The sequence below is a fragment of the Protopterus annectens genome, chromosome 7.part0 (assembly GCF_019279795.1).
Source record: "Protopterus annectens isolate FY-2018-M chromosome 7.part0, PAN1.0, whole genome shotgun sequence".
In the NCBI taxonomy this organism is placed as follows: domain Eukaryota; kingdom Metazoa; phylum Chordata; order Ceratodontiformes; family Protopteridae; genus Protopterus; species Protopterus annectens.
The window spans coordinates 762,347,355-762,369,323 of NC_056739.1; the positions used below are offsets into that span (position 1 = coordinate 762,347,355).

The window sequence follows — 21,969 nt, forward strand, 5'->3', positions numbered from 1 at the left end:
GGGAGGGGGAGAGGTATGCAATAGGTAGAGTCAGGAGGGGCAGGACACAAGCCACACCTTTTGAGGCTAATGGTCATTCAAACAGGAGATGCAGAAGGTACTGAAGGTAAGTGATGTAAGAATGGTAGAGAGAAAGAAGTAGATATGAGCCTAGAGATAGAAGAAGATATGTAGAGGGGAGGTTAAGGGCCTAAGGGAAATAGTCAGAGACAAGTGAAGGAGAATCTAGAGAATAAACTATCAGCAGTGCTGATAGCTGAAGGTAAGTAGGTGAGTCAGGAGTGGGAAAGATCAGAGGTATATCAGGAGTCTATGAGATTAAAAAAAAAGAACAGGTGAGAGTATACAGTTGAAGTAAAGGGTGAGTGAGAAAATAGGAGCAGGTCTAAGACCTAAGGGGTATTAGTGTAATTACAGAATAAAATACAGGAGGATAAAGCAGGAGATAAGGGTTGGAAGATCTAGTATTGCAGGTAAGTATGCAGGGAGCTAGCTGGTTTAGAACCAGGGATGGAGTGATAGCAAGTAAAAGGGGGTTCATATGAAGTAGAGAAGGTTAGTTGGATACAGGGTAGATAGGAGGGGGGAGTAAAGGCTGCTGGCTGTTCAGGCTCATAGCTTACTTTATAACCCCTGAAGCAAGTTGTAGACAGTATTCAGTTTTACAATCAGGACTTAGTCATGTGTGCGCGCGCACACACACACACACACACACACACACACACACACACACACACACACACACACACACACACACACACACAAGGATAATGGAAGACTTGAAATCTTAACTACCTCTATTCTTCCTTTTAACCAAAATACTCATCCTGATCAAAGGCCCAGGGACTTTCTGACTTTCTCCTTTATCTCCTGCAAACTCCTGTTTGCCATGTCTCCCATTCTGATATACATACACTCTAAACCATAAGTATTTTATCTTCTCTGGCAGACTTTAGTAAACCTTGCTTATATCTAACTTCTGTCCCTACATTGGCCACTTCTAATATTTTTGGGTGATATTTCAATCATCACTCCTCCCCAAATATGTAGAAAGTACCCAGTATAAGCAATCACTACTTGCCTACATCCTCCAAAATTATCATAGTCATCCATAAAGATATTCCTAATCTTCCAAATCCCAAATCCCTTCTTGTCTCATTCACCTTTTCATTTTCATCTTTTACATTAAGTTCTTAACTCCTAACAAAAATAAACATGGAAAGTAGGCACCTCTACTTTGCTCCTCTCTGTCATGTCACTTTATCATACCTGCCTTCAGTGACTAAAACCCTAATTCAGTGCATACCATACAAAACTTTGACACCGTTTAACTGCTTTTCATTTTTTACTACCTGTTTCAACAGACCAACCAAATATTCCCATCAGACACCACCAAAACCATTCTGTACATCCATAAATACCACTCTGGCTTTATTCCCATCAGACACCACCAAAACCATTCTGTATATCCATTAACACCACTCTGGCCATTAAAACCACTCTGTATATCCATTAACACCACTCTGGCTTTATTCCCATCAGACACCACCAAAACCATTCAGTATATCCATTAACACTACTCTGGCCATCAAAACCACTCTGTATATCTATTAACACCACTCTGGCTTTATTCCCATCAGACACCACCAAAACCATTCAGTATATCCATTAACACCACTTTGGCTTTATTCCCATCAGACACCACCAAAACCATAAGGTATATCCATTAACATCATTCTGGCTTGCCCATCATCCTTCATCTTTGTCATAGGTTCATAGGTTCACAGGATAGGACACGGGCTTCCTTCCTTTGATCCTTCTGTTTCCAGCACAACAATTTTATATCAAGCTTGTCCATACACTCACCATTTTGCCCCTCTGATGATCCCTAACATTCCTTCTGATTCCAACACAACAATTTTATATCAAGCTTGTCCATACACTCACCATTTTGCCCCTCTGATGATCCCTAACATTTTGAGCTGTGCCATCACATTTTGTAAAACTTTTCAAAGTGTGCCTCACATTTAGTCCATAAAATAAGGTCTTGTTGTGAACTGTTCTCCCTTTCTCTCCATTTAGGTTCCACGCTCTGTCTGCAGTGAGAACTGTCCTCTAGGACACAGAAAAGCAACTAAGCAGGGTCAACCAGAATGTTGCTTCGATTGTGTTCCCTGTTCACAAGGAGAGTTCACAAATCAAACAGGTGAGTAGACAGATCATTTCAACTAAATCTGGTATTGTCCCACATTCAGAAATCTGTTCCTTTAAATTAGTGCTGTAGCATTTCTTCCTGCTCTTTTGTTAATACACTAATGACCACTATGTAATGTGACTGAAGAATTTCAGAAGTCGGGCAATAAAATTCTCTTCATCTTTATAAAAACATGTTAAACAGTGACAATACAAACATCAGTATGCACTATGACTATGTATTATATGGACAGTGTGAACATCAGTGCACTAAATGCACCATAACTACGTATTATATGGACTTTCACAACAGTTAGCCTCCAAATAATGCCCTGCTAGCCAGAAATGTTTCTCATTTTAGCCAATGGCTGGCACACGAGAACCCGCTGGCTGTTTTGTTTTCTCCCAGTATAATCAATGAAACCTCTTACTCCACAGATGTCTTGTTTTGTCTAACTCCTTCTAAAGTGATACTGAAACATGCCTTCAATAAATATACAAAAAAAAATTTTATGTTGTTTGTTCTCATTAATATAACAGACAGTTTAACAAAGCGTTCCCCTTTGGTACAACCAGACTGCATACAATCTTCCTGTTTAAATAGTATAAAAATTATGTAAATTTCTTTGTTTCTGTTATATCCATAAAAATATTCTAACACTGTTACAAAGGCAAAGCTTTTTCTGTGACAGTCTAGTTCAATACATCAGTTAAAAAAGGACCATTTATGATAATTTTTAATTTTACTTTTAAAGCTAGTTCAACATTTCACACCATTGTGAAATCATGAGATTAATTCTGTCAAAAACAATGAATCATCTAAGCCACAACTTTACAGACAATTGGTGGTTTTATTAGCTGACCGGATTTCCGCTGTGGCGACCCCTAACTGGGAAAAGCTGAAAGACACAACAACATTCTTTTATACAATAAAAAATAAAGATACATTATGCAGTAGTCATTTGAATGATGATTTCTTCTCTTCATCTCCAGACTGCTTAAACAATTCTTAATTATATGAAATTCTTTTATATCTGCCTTTTAGCTACACTAATAAGAATGTATCTGTTCCTTCTTTTAAATAGAACATACCGGCATTTAACTGTCCTAGTAAGAGCTGCCCTGCTCTGGTTTAAAACTTTCAGTGTTGTTGTGAACCTTAGTATATAGCTAATTAGTTATTCAGTATTTACATGTTTTAAATCATTTTATTTATTATTAAATATTTTACTACCTCTCTTTGTGAATGGTTATTTAGTGATTAATTTTAATAACTTGAGAGTGTTTATGCTTATTGTGATAACACCAGGGCCACTTCTAAAAGCCTCACTGCTTGGGTTACATGCTACCATTTGTATCAATATCCATTTTACCCAATATAATTGAACACTCCTTTTGAAGGATATTGTGGTATCTGACTGGTGGCAGTCATTACCTTGTAATCTGGGCAGTCTTTCCCAAGAGTGTGTGTATGTGTGAATATCAGACAGTTAAGAGTGAGTGTGTCACATACCTAGAACTGGGACATAGTGCTCTGCAGTGGTTAGTGTGGAGACTCATTTGGGGACCTGGAGTGAAGCATATAGTCTAGTTCCATGTTTGGAGCCTGGTCTTAGTGTACTCTTAGGGGAAATTGTGTATTTCTATCCTTGCTTTTAGTGACACCCCCTTACCGTAGACAGTGGTGAGGACTGAGGCTCCTCAGTAAATGCCCTGGGGTAAACAGGGCTTGTTACATATTGGTGGTAGAGGTGTGGGATTTTAATTGAACTTTAGTGGCCTCTGGGTATTTGTCACCGAGGTGTGCACTTTCGACAGCCACAAGGTAAACATACATAGTTTCATTATCACAACAGTTTTATTCATTTTTAGTCAGTTTAATCAGGAACAGCAGGCAAAAATGTCAGCAGAGGATTATAACAAGCTGATATGGAACCAGATGGCCAAGGTGTGCAAAGCCAAAGGATTGATGCATGCAAACCTGACTAAGGAAGCAATGATCTCAGCATTAGTAGCAGCCACAGAGCAGACCAGCAGCTTGAAGGACATCCAGTTTGGCGTTAGGGATATGCAGCTTTCAGAGACAGGAGTTAAAGACACTCAAACTGGAGGCTGAAGAAAGGGAGAAGCAGTGTCAGTATGAACTGTAGGCTGAGGAGCGAGAGAAGCAGCGTCAGCATGAACTGTAGGCTGAGGAGTGAGAGAAGCAGCGTCAGCATGAACTGTAGGCTGAGGAGCGAGAGAAGCAGCGTCAGCATGAAATGTAGGCTGAGGAGTGAGAGAAGCAGCGTCAGCATGAACTGTAGGCTGAGGAGCGAGAGAAGCAGCATCAGCATGAAATGTAGGCTGAGGAGCGAGAGAAGCAGCGTCAGCATGAACTGTAGGCTGAGGAGCGAGAGAAGCAGCATTAGTATGAACTGCGGCATTTGGAGGTGGAAGCTGAAGAATATGAAAAGCAGAGATGAAATGAAAAGGAGCTTCTAAGCCTTCAACAGGGTGATGGAGATAATGGGGAAGGGAAGGGAATGACCGAACCCCAGAGCCATATAAACCAGTAAACTTTTCCTCAGTACAGGGAGGGAGATGACTTTGATAGTTTTGGTTATATATTTAAGAGGGTATGTAAACAATACAATGTTGACAAAGGTCTCTGGGTACGGTTCCTAACCCCCTTACTCTATGGTAGAGCTGTAAATGCAATTGCTAAACTATCTGATATTGATTGTTTGAATTACAATAGTGTAAAACAATGTTTACTTGATTGTTTCAAATTAACCCCTGAAATGCATAAAAAAATATTCTTGAACATAGATGCAAAGCAGATTAAAGTGTATGTGATTACACTGCTGATTTAAGTACTTACTTTCACAGGTGGATGAGTGGGTGTCAGGTCGCCACCTTTGAAAGACTGGCAGACATTTGGTGAGGGAACAAGCTATCAGCACTTTGACTGAGGACATGAGAATATGGTTAGCAGACCCAAAGTGTAATTCTGGAAATGAGTTGGGGAGAAAAGGGAATCTCTACTTAGCAAGCAGGGCACCACTGCATAAGAAAGGGATATCCGGTGCTGCACATGGACATAAGGGGGAACCCATGGGGGCAGCCTAAACCACTCCAATAGAGTTCACCAGTAACAGGGGAAGAAGCAAGTTTAAGCACATGGTCTAGATTAGGGATTAGATATTTTAAATGTAATTAGAGGGGTAATGTAGCATGCAAATGTCCACTGAAGCAAGGTGAGAAACAAAAGGTGAGAGAGCCAGCAAATAGAATGACAGAATGACAGTGGTAAGTTGTCTGGAAACAATAGAGGTGCCAAACTATAATCAAAATTTGTATCCTATCTTAGTGGATGGAAGACAGGCCACTGCTAAGAGAGACACGGCCTCTGACATAACCATTGTGAATCCTGCATTGGTTAAAGAAGAGCAGTACTTGCTTGGAGAGTCCATACCAGTTAGAGCGTTGGGTGTGCCCCCATGCCAAATACCTTTGGCCAGGGTTCATCTTGACTTGGAGGGTGGAAAAGGGAACAAGCAGGTAGGTGTGTTTGAGGGGATTCACTTTATATGCTCAAAATCCTGAAATATCGAAATTCAGAATCTCGAGCCCATAAAGTGGAAAACCTAAAACACCGAACAATCAGAAGCACGAAATTCAAACTCTCGCATTTCGGAGATGTTGAATTAGTGGTTCTGGTGTTGCACTGTGTTCATTCAGATAAGTGTTTATGTTTTAAGGGTTTTGGGTAGGGGCTGTAGTGTGTGTTAGTGTGTTTTGTTACTGTGGTGTGTGTGTGTGTGTGTGTGTGTGTGTGTGTGTGTGTGTGTGTGTGTGTGTGTGTGTGTGTGCAAGGGGGATGTAGCTTGTCTGGTGGTGTTTTGTGTGTTTGTGTATGTAGTGCGACCTTGGAGTTAGTATGTTTAAGTAGGGGAGTGTGGGGGGCACAACCCCCATATGGGTGCAGGGGCTTGCCCCTGCTATGAATAGAATTGGGTTGTGTGTTTGTTTGTGAGGAGGAAGGTGTGTGTGGTGTGTGTGTGTTGTACAGAAGTCGCGATTTTGAATTTCGCACTTCTGAGTGTTTGGTGTTTTAGGTTTTCCATTTTATGGGCTCAAGATTCTGAAATTTGATATTTCAGGATTTCAAGCATATAAAGTGAATTAATTTGAGGATATGCCTGAAGATGTCTTAATAGGGAATGATTTTCATACTGTAGTATCTTGTGTGCATGCAGTTACACACAGTCAGGTTTGGAGACAGGCATGTAGGTCTGGTAGTCTTCGAGAGAACCAGACAAATCCTATACCTGAAGCTGGGGGTGGTGATGTGGCTATTTCTGAGAGGAAGCTATCTTGTAACAGTGAGCCTGAAAGTGAGTCACAGCTGCTGGTAGGTACTGGTATTCCCATGGACATGGTAACTACAAGGACAGGGGTGAGTGGTAGTAGCCAGGCTGACAGTGAGGCACCGCTGTCAGAAGATACCAGGCTTCCTCTGGAAGGGGGGCTGAGACAGGTTACAAGGATAGAGTTGAGACAGTCAAAACAAATAAGGTACAGAGCCTGCAAGGCTAGAAAGCAAAGCATCAGTTATTAAACAAAACAAAAGTACAGTTAAGCGCGTTCGCGATTTGCTAATCGCTTCATTGGTCAAACTTGTTAAAAGACAGACAACATTTATATACTGCAACAACCAAACCATGCTTGAAATCAATTAAACATTTCTTAAACAGACATTCGTTTATCATATATAAAACCTATGCAAAAAAAGTCTAAAATTGCCTAAAAATTGTATTAGATAAGTAATATATAAAGAATATACAAAATATGCATAAAAGTGTGTAATGACACTTATTAAAATTCCTGTTTATACATAAGCAACATCCACATTCAGTGTTTCAAAGGGTGTGAATTCAGAAAAGGCTTTAGCGTGAAAGCTCCATTTAAGCCTGTTGTTTTTTCGGCATTAAAAAGCAAAATCCATTTCTGTTCTGCCCCTGCAGTCTGATTAACCAAATCACCACCTCTCATGCTAACATCTAGAACTTGTAAGACCATAAACCTGAAATTATGTTCAACACCATAATGCATAACTTGTTGTGCTAGAGCATTTGTATCTTTCTTATTGTTAATGTCTCTGTAATGCTCAAGTATTCTGTCTTTTAGACATCTGTTCATCTTACCTCTATAGAAAGCATGACACACATGGCAGAAAGCAAAGTAAACTATATTCATTGATCTGCAATCTGCATAAAAGTCCAGTTCTATTTTGAACTTTAGAATAGGATGGACATAAACCTGTGCAGAATGAATATACTTGCAAGCAGAACATCTTCTACATGAGAATGTGCCCAATCTACTGGACTCAACCCCAGCCATATCCTGCTGGGTATTATAACAAAAATGTTTCCTAAGAGATTTGTTATTTCTAAATGAGAAATGTGGTCCTTCACCAATAACTCCTTTTAACCCATCTATGGCATGCAATATGTCCCAGTTCCATTTAATAATATCACAGTACTTGTTAATGTCACTGGAATATTGCAGGGAAACCCTGAAAGTATCAGTGTTCAGTGTAGAAGTGTTGGTACTTGTGCTAACCACCCCCTCAGTGAAATAAGGCTTACATCTACCTGCCCTCTCATTCAAAGCATCAACTATACAAAAATCAATTTCAGCTTCTTTATAACCTCTACTAAGAAAGTCCTTCTAAAGCCAGTTGTAAATTGAAATCATTGTTGTGCAACCTCATCAAACAATAAACCTGGCCTTGAAGTACATTTTGTGTAACATGGCTGGGGTGTATGCTGATCTTATATAAATAACTGTTTTTTTCTAGTTGGTTTTCTATATACACTCATGGATACGCTTCTTAAATTCACTTTGTTAAGTTTGAAATCTAAAAATTCAATCTCATCAAATGAGTAGTTATAAGTAAACCTACGAGAACCTGTGGTGGTATGCATATAAGCGATAAGGCCTTCAATTCATCCAAGGTGCCATGCCATAACAAAAGCAAATCATCCACATAATGAACATACCAAAGAATGTGTTCATGAAAAGCATCATTATGTAAGATATTTGTAATCTTCCATTATATGAAAGCCAGGTTGGCATAGCTATTGATACAAGCAGTGCCCATAGCCATGCCAACCTTCTGCAGAAAAAACTCTTTTTCAAAAACACAAACATTATTCTCTAGTACTATGTCTACAGATTAACAGATGAGTTTCACTTTATCATATGAGAAACACTTTTTGTCATTTAAGAAAGCTCTGATACTTTAAATACCCCAATAATTTCCCAAGACAGTGTGTATGTGTAAATATCAGACATTTAAGAGTGATTGTGCCAGATACCTATAACTGTGACGCAGTGCTCTGCAGTGGTTAGTGTGGAGACTCATTTGAGGACCTGTAGTGAAGCATATAGTCCAGTCCCAGGTTTGGAGCCCAATCCTGGTGTACTCTTAGGGGACATTCTGTATTTCTATCCCTGCTTTTAGTGACACTCCCTTACCGGAGACAGTGGTGAGGACTAAGGCTCCGTAGTTACTGCCCTGGGGTAAAGAGTGTTTGTCACACCTGGTTTTGGAGCTGTATATTTTAAGTAAACCACTGAACTAAGACTGTCTGATGTCCAAAGTAAAGACAAAAGTGCTCATATTTTTTGTAATAATTACTTGCAGCTGTGCTATATCTCTAATTTGTTATTTTAGTCTTGTTTAGGGGTTGTTTAGGATTAAGTCAATTATCTTTGATGCTTAAACAATATTTAAAGCATGCGTTGCAGTTTCAACATTATCAGTCATGTTCTCTTCAGTGTGAGTAGCACATTACTTAGCGATATGAACCCCCCCCCTACGTTTGTAACAAAATTAACAGATTAGATGATGCTTTTGTTTCAGAGAATAAGGTAGATTTCTTACTGCAGTTGTAGCCTTAGATGCAAATAGTTATTTTGTTAGCATTTTGTCACCAACTAATAAACATACTACTAAAGGTCCTATTTTATCAGACTTCCTGGGATCATTTTGTCATAACTCTTACACACAGTCCACTACATCTTACCATTAACCTCACTTCCCATCCTACTCATCCATCTCACATGAATTCTTTACCTCTAACTCAATCTATTTTTTCAAACCAAAACTGCTCCCAACCCAACCCCCCGTACTCCCCTCTTAAATGTTGTACCAGAAAATTACTGCTCTCACACAACCCAAGCTACCCTTGCCCAGCACACTGCCTCACTCTTCTACTCCACCACACCTCTCTCTCTCACTAGCCAGCGACATCCATCCCAACCCCGGACCCATCTCTAAAATCAGTCTCACCAAACCCTCCACTCAACCCACAAACTCAAAGTCCATTAGTCTTACAACATTTAATGCACAAAGCCTAAAAAACAAAATCCCTAACCTCCATGCCTGGCTCTCCCATAACCACCCCCAAAATTACCACTGTTTCTGAAACCTGGCTGAAAACCAATATAAAAGGTAGCGAAATCCTACCACCAGGTTTCCAAATCATTCACAATGACAGAGCCCACAAAAAAGGAGGTGGAGTAGTAATAATCTACCCCACCTTCCATACCATAACTCCCTATGCTACTAAAATACCAACCTTTGCCAACGCTGAAATTATAATAGGTTTTCTAAAAATAAACAACCACAAGTCCATATGTATCGCTGCCCTCTTTATTCCCCCTGATGATAATATCAAAACTCTTGAAAACATCCTGTCCTGGTTCTCCTCCAATATAAAAAAATGAAACCTATATACTCAGTGATAGCAGCATCAACTGGAATACTACTAACTCTGAAGCCCCATCCCACACAATCAACCTGTAAAACTTCTTCCAACTAATACAATCTCCAACCAAACCAAATAAAGATGGTACCTCTAGTACCATCATTGACTGGATCCTAATAACTCATCCAAACCTTATCACCAAAGCCGGAACATTACTTGATCTTCTCAGAGATAACCTACCAGCCTTCACCGACCGTCTCCCATCTCCACTGCATAAACACGACCACTACATCCAAATCCACAACCTTTCCTCTTTCAACCCTCTAACTTTCTCCAAATGCTTAAAGCAGATTGACTGGTCCCCTCTAAAAACCCTTCCTCTAGATGATGTGGTTTCCTACTTTAACCACTCATTCCTAACCCTTCTCAATCAGCAAGCCCTCCCTCAAACCAAATGCATCAAAACCAATCCATGCCCATGGTTATCAAAAGATACTAAGCTAGCCTTGCACCAAAGAGACAAAAAATGGAAACAATATCAAAAACATAAAAACCCTAACACCCTCCTAGAGTATAAGCAACTATGGAACGCCGCAAAAAAATGAAAAATTAAAGACTGCAAAGCTCACTACTCCAAACTCCAGTCCTTGCACTCAACAAATCCCAAAATATTCTGGGACTCCATCTCATCCATGGTGCATCCTGGCAATAAAGAAAACCCCTGCCCAAACTCCAACCTCTTCAACCTTGAAACAGCCAGCCAGTTCAACTCATTCTTCATAGAATGTATAGCTAAACTATGAGCCTCTTTATGTAAATGTTGAAATTTCTGTATTGAATTATGTCTTTTCATTTTTGGAATATTGTGACAAGCCAGTTCCAAATATCATGGAGCTTATCTGTAAATGTTTAATTAGCTGTATGAACTATGTCCTTTTGTAACATGAAATGTAACTTGCAATTATTGTGGAGCTTTTCTCCCTGGTCCTCCGTTGAAAATGGGCTCTTCTTGGCTCAGTGGATTTCCCCGGTCATTAAACTTAAATAAATAAATAAAATTTTGCATTACCTGTTTTCATATCTTACTTGGCAAATCTCTTATAAACCAGTCCATTGACAAAATGTATACCATTTAAATTTTAGGATAGTAAACGAAACACACGAAAAACTTGTAAAAAATAAAAAATGAAAGTAACAGGTCACAAATCACGCCAGCCGAGGAAGAAAATAGTATATCCTTTTACTTTACTTGTAAGCGCTTTCATGCACAATAGTATATGCACTTCTTCAGACAAATGCACAAGTATACCAAGACACTTTATATAAGCCTTTGAATACCCAGGTGACTCATTTCATAAGTAATTATCCAATTTGTTAAAGAGGATTAGTTGAAATGGGGGTTATCAAAAGCCAACTTCAGTTCTAAAAAACAAACCTAGCCCTTGTTTACATTACTAAGCTTACCAACTACCAATTTTTTCTACAATATACGACATAAAAATAAGACCAAATAATCACACAAAATAGTACCACATATGTTAAAGTCTTAAATTAAAAATATCTATATCTATTATAAATATTTCGTAAATATTGCAAATAAATGTATATAAATATATGTATCTCATTAAATAAAATATGCAATGACTTTATGTAAATCTGCAATGTTAATAGAAAATTAATTAATTAATAACAGTTAGAACAAAAAATGTATATGTATATAATTAATAGTAATGTATATATTATTGAACATGTAATGGTAAAAAAAATACCAATAGTAAAAATGACAATGAAGGAAATACAAGTATAAACATTTGTTTTGCGTAAAAACACACATTTTAGCAGTGTAAACAAGGGCTAGGTTTGTTTTTTAGAACTGAAGTTGGCTTTTGATAACCCCCATTTCAACTAATCCTCTTTAACAAATTGGATAATTACTTATGAAATGAGTCACCTGGGTATTCAAAGGCTTATATAAAGTGTCTTGGTATACTTGTGTATTTGTCTGAAGAAGTGCATATACTATTGTGCATGAAAGCGCTTACAAGTAAAGTAAAAGGATATACTATTTTCTTCCTCGGCTGGCGTGATTTGTGACCTGTTCCTTTCATTTTTTATTTTTTATAAATTTTAGGATAAATTGAGAAATAAAGGACACAATGCAGAAGTAAAACAATGCAAAGGCGAGGAGTGCAATATATCTTGTAAAATAACTAAGCAGCTGGGGACAGATGGCAAGGAGCAAGAGTTTTGTGTAAACTGTTAACCAGCTCAGGCCAGCTAGTAAGACTGACAAATAAAAAAAATAGACTGCTGACATTTATTTATTTATTTTATTTATTTGGCATTTGTTAACCAGGTTGGTCCAACTGAGCCAGAGGCCCATTTTCAGTGGAGACCCGAGGAGAAAAGCTCCAGAAATTTTACAAATACAAGAACAAATTTTAACATAGTTAACAATTAATCACAACACAATTCAAAAAGCCGTAGTAATGCAATTACAGATAACTAAAATGTATAGAAACAAAATGTGAACAAGATAAAAATACAAAGCATAGAATGATAGTTGTAAAACAGAATAAATATTGCCTAAGGAACAGAATATTACCACTCTGTTCCCTCAGTGCAAACTGTGCCCAGAAACTGAACAGAATAAATATTACATAAGTAACAGAATATTACCACTCTGTTGCTCAAGTGCAAATATTAATTCTACCCAGAAACTGAATGTTTCTGGGTAGAATTAAAGGTATAGAAAATAATGGGTGAGAAGCATTGAAGTATATTAAAAAAAAAGAAATGTTTGGAGGTCCAGAAAGGGTAGTAACACACAAGATCCATACAAAATAACTTGTTACTCAGCAAGTGTTGGCAAGAAGAACTGAGGTACAGAAAATTATGTTTTCCTGTATTGGGCAATGTGCAGTTGGAAATCAGTCTGAAGTAAGGCAAGACGTAGAAACCTCTGCTATTCTCATTTCTCACTTGGCCTGCATTTGACTGTCTTGTGCAGTCAGAGTGCACAACAGCTGATTATGTATGCCTGGATGTTAGTTACCTGACTAGGATTAAAGTTTGCAGGCCACAGAATAAGTGTAGATAGTAATATAATCTCCAGAGTTACCGGATTAAGATCGAACATGAGTATAATAGCTCAGGTACCTAGATGCCATGAAATATTTCACACAGTAAAAGCCTTAAATTCATACTGAGAGACCAGATAAGAAACATACATTTCAAATGCTCAAATATGGTATACATATATATTAGATAATACAGTCTTACCCAATACCCAGTTTAAAACTACAAGTGATCTGCATCTGAAAACCAGAACCCACTTGTGTACATAATGCAGCACTGCATACCAATGCCCAGAACACCTAGGAGATAATATTCCTAAATTACACTGTATGAGTAAATAAAACAAAATAAATATTACATAAGGAACAGAGTATTACCACCCTGTTGCCCAAAACTGAAGATGTGAGGTGTACAAAACAGAAGAAGTTAGGTGTAGAAAATAAACTACTAAGTACTTGTTTTGCTACATTGAACATGTGCAGGGTGACACCTAGAAAAAACAAGATCAATCTCAAGAAGCATCTATCAGTGACATTGTGCATTTGGGTGAATCTTTGGCAATCCACTCATTAATGCATCCTGAAATGTAACTTGTTCTGCTCTTTCACATGCAGCAGTCCTCTGCTTATGCGGAAACAAAGCATTATCTCAAAATAAACAAGCTTCAAGTTATTTTTCTTATTAGTTTTTCTTTTCTTTTGTAGGAAAACCTACATTTGAGTATAAAAATAAAAAGTTCATACTCCTTTTCCATATAGTAGCACTTAAGTCAATGTTCTTAATATCTTGCAGCTCGTGAGAAACAAGGGATGGTTAAATGAATTTGGAGTGAAAAAACATGCTCTATATACATACACAATCAGTTACACTGCCAAAAGGTATCTCAGATGCTGTGCAGAGCCAAGGGCAATAATATTATGCATGACTCTGTTGATTTATTTACGAGCTTATGAAGCACTCCAGGAGAGTATCAATAACAAAGCAGTATGCAATGATAGTGATTCATGCTCCTAGAAAAGTACATTAAAAAAGTTGAACATTAATTTATGAGACTGTAGACTTTGGGTGTCATTAAGCAACAAACAGAACCATCAGAATGGAGAAAATATAGTTGTGTAAGAACTACTTACCTGTAATAGTAGATGCTCAAATTCCTTACTGCCTCAGTGGCATTTTCTGTCAAGGTAACCCAGTACTGGGAAGCTTTCAAAAGCTCAGACTTCCCCCCCTTTTTAATTTCTGTGACAGCTGATTGGCTGAGAATATCCTGTGAGGGAAGTCTTCAACTGTCACAGGAAGTGAGTATTCAGGATTTTTCACTTCCACTAAAAAAGGAGAGGGAACGTAACTGCAACAAAAAAACATCTAGCAAGAGTATCCAGTATCCAAGAGCAGACTATCACAATACCATTTAAAAAGCAAATACGATAACAACCAAATGAAAGAGGACAAAACTCACTTCAGCTATGCACAATCTGAGGTGTGGCTGGTGGGTGCTGCTCCTAAGTCAGTGAGGAATTTGAACATCTACTGTTACAGGTAAGTAGGACTTATGCAACAGTGGCTGTTTGGCTAGATTCCCAATGATTACCCTACCTGGGTAGGGGAATGATAAGGATCCAGGAGCCCCTAGAGAATGATCATAGCAGACCTTGAAAAAGAATTCACTTTCCAGTGCCTTGTGAAGCTATGAACAGAGGACAATGTTGCTGCCTCTGGAGTGCTTCTAGAGTCTATTCCTTTCCAATATGCCATCAAAGATGATAAGGTCCTAGTTGAGTAAACCTTAACATTGCCTGGAAGAAATTTATCATGGTGGGAATAACAGAAAACAATAGCAGAGGACAACCACCAAGTTTGCTTAGAGACAGGTTGACCTTTCTTAGTGCCTGTATAGGACACAGACAGCTGTTCAGCATTCCTAAAGGGTCAAGGTACTACTTGAGCTGCCTGTGCACATCCATCTTTTTTCCCTTGTTTTTTTGGATGAGTATAGAATGCTATGAGATTGATGCTTTGATTCATGGTAAAGTCAGAAACAACTTTAGGCATGAATGATGGATTAGTGCATAATACATCCCTATCCTTTTTTAAACATCGTTATTGAATTATCACTTATGACATAGGCAAATTTACATTTATATAAAAGTAATCAAACTGTATTAAGTTAAAATTAACAAACATTATGCTTCACGTATACTGCGATATATCATATAATCTAAGCAATATTACATAAATTATTCAATTCCTGTCCCCTTTTTTAAACAAGAAATATCTTTATTAAACCATCACTTACAACATAGGCAATCATACATGTATATAATTGAAAACAAACCACACAGACACAAACCTAGTTGCAAGCATTTTACATCACAAAGGATACTGAACACTCACAATTGCAAATATTATACATCTATTATAATCTAGAAAATCATTTTCAGTCAAACATTGCATAGCTGATTTAAGTCCTACCTTCTTTCAAACCTCATTCGTCCCCTGCATTTATTGTTCCCACAACTCCCATTTTTTCCTATGTAGTTTGCTCATACCCTTTTCTAAAGATCTCAAATCCAGTTGTTTCATCTCTGTTACTATTTTCGCTATTTCTAGTATAGTTGATTTAGCTTCTGATTTACATTTTCTAGTAATTGCCTTATTGGCAGCCACCATAATTAGACACTGCAAAGCCTTACCATGTCTAGGCAATTCCAATTCCGTTTCATAGCTCAGAAAAATCTTCTCCCTCATCACACCAATCCACACACCCAGCATCTGCAACAGTGCATCCCGCGGGGTATCCCCAAACTCCACAACTCACCTCACTCCCAGAAAATATGTTCAAAATTACCTCTTTCTTCCCCTTCACACCTCCAACATTTGTTGTCTACCTGAGGAAACATTTTCTGGAGTCTACTTCCATATATAAAAGTATAAAAATATCTATGTAAAGATTTCTAAGCAAAAATCCTAAATCTTCTAGATTTTGTTGCATATTTGGGAGACATACATATATTCTCTTATTGTTTCTTTCTGAATTGCTTATCCAGTCTCTCTTTCCAACCCGTTCTAACCTCATATGATTGATTCTTATAGTTATTATGCAATATTTTATAAGCTCTACTAATTATTTATTTTTAATGCCAGCTTCTGGTCTAGATTTTACTAAAAACTCTTATCAGTGCTGGTCTTTCATTTAGGAATCCCCCCATTTCTTTCTGTTTGCCTAAACTCTATTATCAATCATTGATAGGGAAGGCAATCTCTAACCTGTAGTCCAAATAAATTCTTGGTATGTTTCCATTCTATCATCTTTCCCTCTCTAGTTATTTGCTCCCAATACCTTGGTTCCTTTGCCAGTTTTCTCAAATAAATGCCATCCCCTTTTGCATATTCTCTGCATCCCTAATTGCAGTCATTCCTATTGACAGAATCTCCTTTCTCCATAATACAACCTATCCCTGTAAAAGGATGGCCCATCATGACAGCTTATAGCTCAGATATAAATCATTATGACAGATAGATTCAAAAGGAGTTAAGGTCAATTGTTCAACAACAAAGTTGAGATACCAGGGAGGAAGAATTTCAAGGGGGTCTCACATTCAATGCTCCTTTCATAAACTGTTTGACCACAGAAAGTGATGAACGGGGGGATATATAGGCAGACAAGCAAATGGCTGCAAGATGAGGCATATGACAAAACATCTCTAAGTAGCTCACTCAAATATTTCAAAACCAGAGGGCTCAAAACCCTTTCAGGACCTCTGTTATTGGCTAGCTGACACCTAGAAAATCTCTTCCACTTGTAAACGTAAGATTTTCTAGTTATAAAGTTTCTTACCTCCTTAAAAAGCCACTGCACATCTGCATGGAAAAAGTAACTAAAATATATCAAAAGAGAATCATCCAGGTTGTCAGTTGAAATTGCTCTAAGCTGGGGCATACCATTTGCCCCTGATGCTGTGTGAACAGATCCAGTCTGTGAGTAAGCTTGTGGTAATTGCCCTTGGTCAATTCCATTAAAAGGGAGAACCACCTTTACCTAGACCAAAAGGCAGTTACCACATTGATCTTTGATAATTTTTTCTGAATCTTTACAAGTACCTTGGAAATCACTGAAAAGGGTAGAAATGCATACATGAACATTCCTCACTATGGGAAGGATTGAGCATCTCTCTTCCAAACATGACTGCAAGGATGTCATGAGAATTTGTTTCAGTTGTCTGCTTTGAAAGGAGATGAACAGATCTACCTGAGGTGTTCCCCACATCTGGATCAAGTCTTGGAAGACCTCTACATGGAGCTTCCACTCATGAGAGTCTATCCAGGATTTGCTTAGTCTGTCTGTCACTGTGCTTTGCTCTGATGGAATATGAGGTCTGAAGAGTCAGAGAATGCTATGCATCCAGCTCCCAGGTTATCACAGCAAACAAGCAAAAAAGGTATGGCCTTGTACCCCCTTGCATGTTCATGTGCAACACTATGGTAGCGTTGTCTGTAACAACTAGAAGAATCAGAATCCATATGCGAAGAACTTTTAAGGTAAAAATCACTGCCAACATCTCTTTTCCATGTATGTGCCTTGGCCTAAGTACCATGCAAGCCTTGCACTTGAGCTCCAATGGACATTGTTCCCCAAGCAAAATCTGAAGAGTCCATCAGGACAGGCTGGATTGATGTCTAAAGAGAGAAAGGGAGTCCTGGATTCAAAAACAACTGATCCCACCACAACTGCAGTTCCTGTTTCACAAACCCCTTTATCGGTACTTGGTAATACAAGGGATGAAGATGGTGATGCTACCACTGAATTTTTCTCATGTGTAGTCTGGCTATTGGTATCTTGTGGATCATTGATGCCATGAACCATACAATTTTGAGGAACTGTCTTGCTGAGGTCAGATCTAGAAGTGAAAAATCTAAGAAATTGTCATGATTAGTCAAAGCTTTGTGTTCTGGTTGGAAGAACATCCTTTTTACTGTGTCTATCAACACCACATGAAAACAATTAACTGACAGGGTGTTAGGAAGGACTTTTGATGGTTCACTTTGAAGCCCAGTGAGGAAAGGCGGGATGCAACCTTGTCTGATGACCCCAAGCACATGGATATAATTGTCTAAGTAAGGAAAAATGTGGCTGCCCAGGGTCCTGGAACAGGCAACCACTGGGGCAGACACCTTGTAAACTCTCAAGCTGCGGTAGATAGTCCAAAGGGTAATGCAGGAAACTGTTAATGTAATCCAGACACAACAATTCTCAAAAGAATTCTGAAATTGAGAGCAACAGGTATATGCTAAGCATCCTTGAGATCTAGAGTAACCATGAAACACTGATCTAGAAGCAACACTAGGACCAACTGTAAGGTAAGAATTTAGAATTTTGGAACTTTTGTAAAGGTGCTTAGAAAGGACAAATCTAGAATGGGTCTACAGGAGTGCTACATTTTGGTTTGAAAACCATTCTTTAATGATATCCTTTGCCTTTGTGTATTGCAGGCACTGGTTCTATGACCCCTGCTTCTACCATGTATGATGGAACACTGCAGGAAACAGTTTTGTCTGGTCTGGTGGGTATGGGAGAAGTCTCTTGAAAGGGGAAGATTTTCTATTCACTACCAGTTGTATCCTTTCTGAATTATTCTCAGAACCCATTTGTCTGAGCCTACTTACAGCCAGAATGCAGGGTTGAGAGAGCCTGAGGGAAGGAGAAAGAGAAGGAAGGGCAGGAGGGAAGTTATGGATGCTCCATGACTCAGCACAGTCTCCTTTTGTAAAGGAACGCACTTGTTTAGTTTCATTTTCAAGAATTATCCTCTTTCCATTTTCTTTTGGATGCCTAACTTTTGCTTGGATGAGATTTTTGTTTGTTCTGCCTCTTGAAGGAAGACACCTTATTTGGGGAGAACCTGGGTACATGAAACATCCTAGAAACATGTATTAATTTGCCTGTATAATCCCACTGTTTGAAAATCTGTGTAACAAAGTGCTTAAACACCAGTTCAAACTTAAAGGTGCATTCCAAATGTTGCCTTTTTAAATCATCACAGAAGTTCTGCTTATGTAACCAATCGTGCTGTCTTAATACAGGAGAAGAAGCAGCATTTCATGAGACTGCATCTGCTCATTCAAGCACACCTCTCAAAACATGTTTCAAAACCTCAATTCAATTTGAAACAATTTTATTCATATGAAACTTCTGCTCTGCAGGTAGGGATGCCGAAAAATCAACCCAACTGTATGCACACTTTAAAATAAATTTCTGTATATAGCCTTGATAATTTAATATTCTAAAGGTTGTATTACTAGAAAGAGACATCCTTTTGCTCTGAAGATCTAACCATTTTCCTCTTTATCAGGTGCAGCTGGATTAGATGAACCCAAATACTTTTTATTTGAGCAGGCAGCTGGGGAGACTACAGATGGGTCAGCAGTCAAAAGAGAAAAGAAAGGTGACATATCCAAGGAGACCCTATATTTTCTCTGAGTCTTTTTAGTGACTTCTGGAATAGATACTGGTAGCCTGCTGTCAGATTTATAAACATCCTGCAAGGCTTGTAAGAGAAAAGGGATAGCTGCAGAATTGTGTGTCTCACCCTCTATAAGGTAATAAACTATGTCTAGCTCTGGGGTAGTTCCAGACTGCTCCCAAACATAAAGATCACTAAATCTAGTCATCATCTAAGGAAAAGTATGCACTTGTTTGGGCTTGAGATCATATTCACCTTCCAAATAATCATGATGACTTGACTCAATGTCAATTAAGAAATCATCATTGCCCTCATCAGATTCATCTGTGATGCCACTGCACTGGCCCAGTAATCAAGGAGCCTCGATCCTCACCACTAGCACCAGTGAGGGACATACACATTGGGAGGATGATAAGTATACACACAGTAAAGTACAATTTCCCTTAAGAACACATAGACATCACAGTCAGTCTGGGGCTGGTTTCTCCCTCTTTCTCGAGGTCCCCGATAAGACTGCCCACTGGCACAGTTTTAGAGTTAAGATCTCAGCTGAGTGGCCAAGCTAAGATGTCCAGCACCCTCTCTGTACAACCAGTGCTTCATGTCCCTGCCCAAGTAGCTGACACACACACTTTGAGATTTGATTAATATACAAACATACAAACCTGGGAAAGGCTGGAACAGGTTTACTAGCTATTCCCACTTCTGCCCAGACTATAAGGTCATTCCAGCTAGCACCAGCCACCCTTACTTATCAACTACCTTTGAGGCCCTTACCAAAGGGTGCCCAATCTGACTGTGTAATGTTACTATTATCCAAATGGTAAGTGTGACCAAGACTTGCAAGGTTATTTAAGAGTGGCCTGTACAGTGTCACCAAATACATATACGTGTACTCTAAGAACTTATATATCTCTAAACAAACCAGCCACATTTAAAAGTTTTAAATATATTTAATAATAAATAATAAAAGAACAAGACAATACTGGGAAAGGCTGGAACAGGTTTACTAGCTATGCCCACTTCTGCTCAGACTACAAGGTCATTCCAGCTGGCACCAGCCACTCTTATTTATCAGCTACTTTTGAGACCCTTACTAAAGGATGCCCAATCTTACTGTGTAATGTTACTATTATCCAAATGGTAAGTGTGACCAAGACTTGCAAGGTTATTTAAGAGTGGCCTGTACAGTGTCACCAATACATATACATGTACTCTAAGAACTTATATATCTCTAAACAAACCAGCTACAATTAAAAGGTTTAAATATATTTAATAATAAATAATAAAAGAACAAAACAATACTCAATAACTCAACACAGTGACTACATAGTTCAGAATCACAGGAAATATTTTAAAACATTTCAGGACAGTCTCAAATAAATACAGAAAGCATCTAAACTAATCTTTACTATATTCCTATCTATGGATCTATATTAGAACATTGAAGTGTTAAAACATTGAATGTTCTAATATTGACCCCTATTCAGCCGATGCTTGAAATAGCGAAGCTGCAGAAGACCGAATATTTCTAAGGAAAATATTCAGTGGGCCATTTCTGTGGCTTCGCTATTTCCTCGACTGTGGTGCGAAGGTGACGGACCGGGTTAAGGTAAGTGTGCGAATGGACCAAGGTAAGGTGAGTGTGTGACAGTTAGGGACCTTAAGGATAGGGAGCGGGTAAGGTGAGTGTGTGATAGTTAGGGACCTTAGGGTTAGGGAGCGGATAAGGTGAGTGTACAATAGTTAGGGACCTTAGGGTTTGGGAGCAGGTAAGGTGAGTGTGTGATAGTTAGGGACCTTAGGGTTAGGGAGCGGGTAAGGTGAGTGTGCATTAGTTAGGGACCTTAGGGTTAGGGTTGGGTTAAGGTAAGTGCATAGCTAGTAGTGTATATATGGTTTATTGTAGGGTTTTGTGAAGTGTGTATGTGTGGATTATGTATTTTGGTGTGCTTATGCTGTGTGTGTGTTTTTTTGGAACAGCAAATCTTTTCCCTTGGAAAAAATTTGCTTTTCTGAGCATTCGAGTATATCATATTTCGAGATTCCAAAGTCGAGCTTATGGTGTTCGATATTTCGGAATTTCAATAATGTGATATAGATCCCCTATCTATAGCTAAGAGAGATTACTGTACCCTGGTTACTTACTATTAGCAAGGCGAGTGCTGATGAGAGGATGTTTCTAGGTCCAAAGACAAATACAAAATGCACAGTCTCTGAGAGAGTTCCCAAATTAATATTAAAACATTACTGCTGGGTCAGCTGGATGATATCATTATTTGTCACCTGCCTTCACTTCCCAGGCTAACAGATACCAACAGAATTTTTAGCATATCTGTGTAGAAGTACATATCTCTCAGAGGTTTGCCTAGAACTGGAAGTCATAAAACAGTTAAACACTTTTACATTTTAAACCTAGTAATTATTTCTATTTCAAGACAATAGAAAGGAACTCCTAGCTCTAGACATCCTGTCTC

General features: G+C 38.5%; 1 protein-coding gene across 1 annotated transcript in view; it reads left to right on the top strand.

Moving 5' to 3' along the window:
• Positions 1-21,969, top strand: part of LOC122806088 (extracellular calcium-sensing receptor-like) — a 450,647-nt gene that overhangs the window by 284,156 nt on the left and 144,522 nt on the right. The window contains exon 5 of the mRNA XM_044076326.1: positions 2,083-2,206. Coding sequence (XP_043932261.1) covers positions 2,083-2,206 — 124 coding nt within the window. The remainder of the gene's footprint in view (positions 1-2,082; positions 2,207-21,969) is intronic.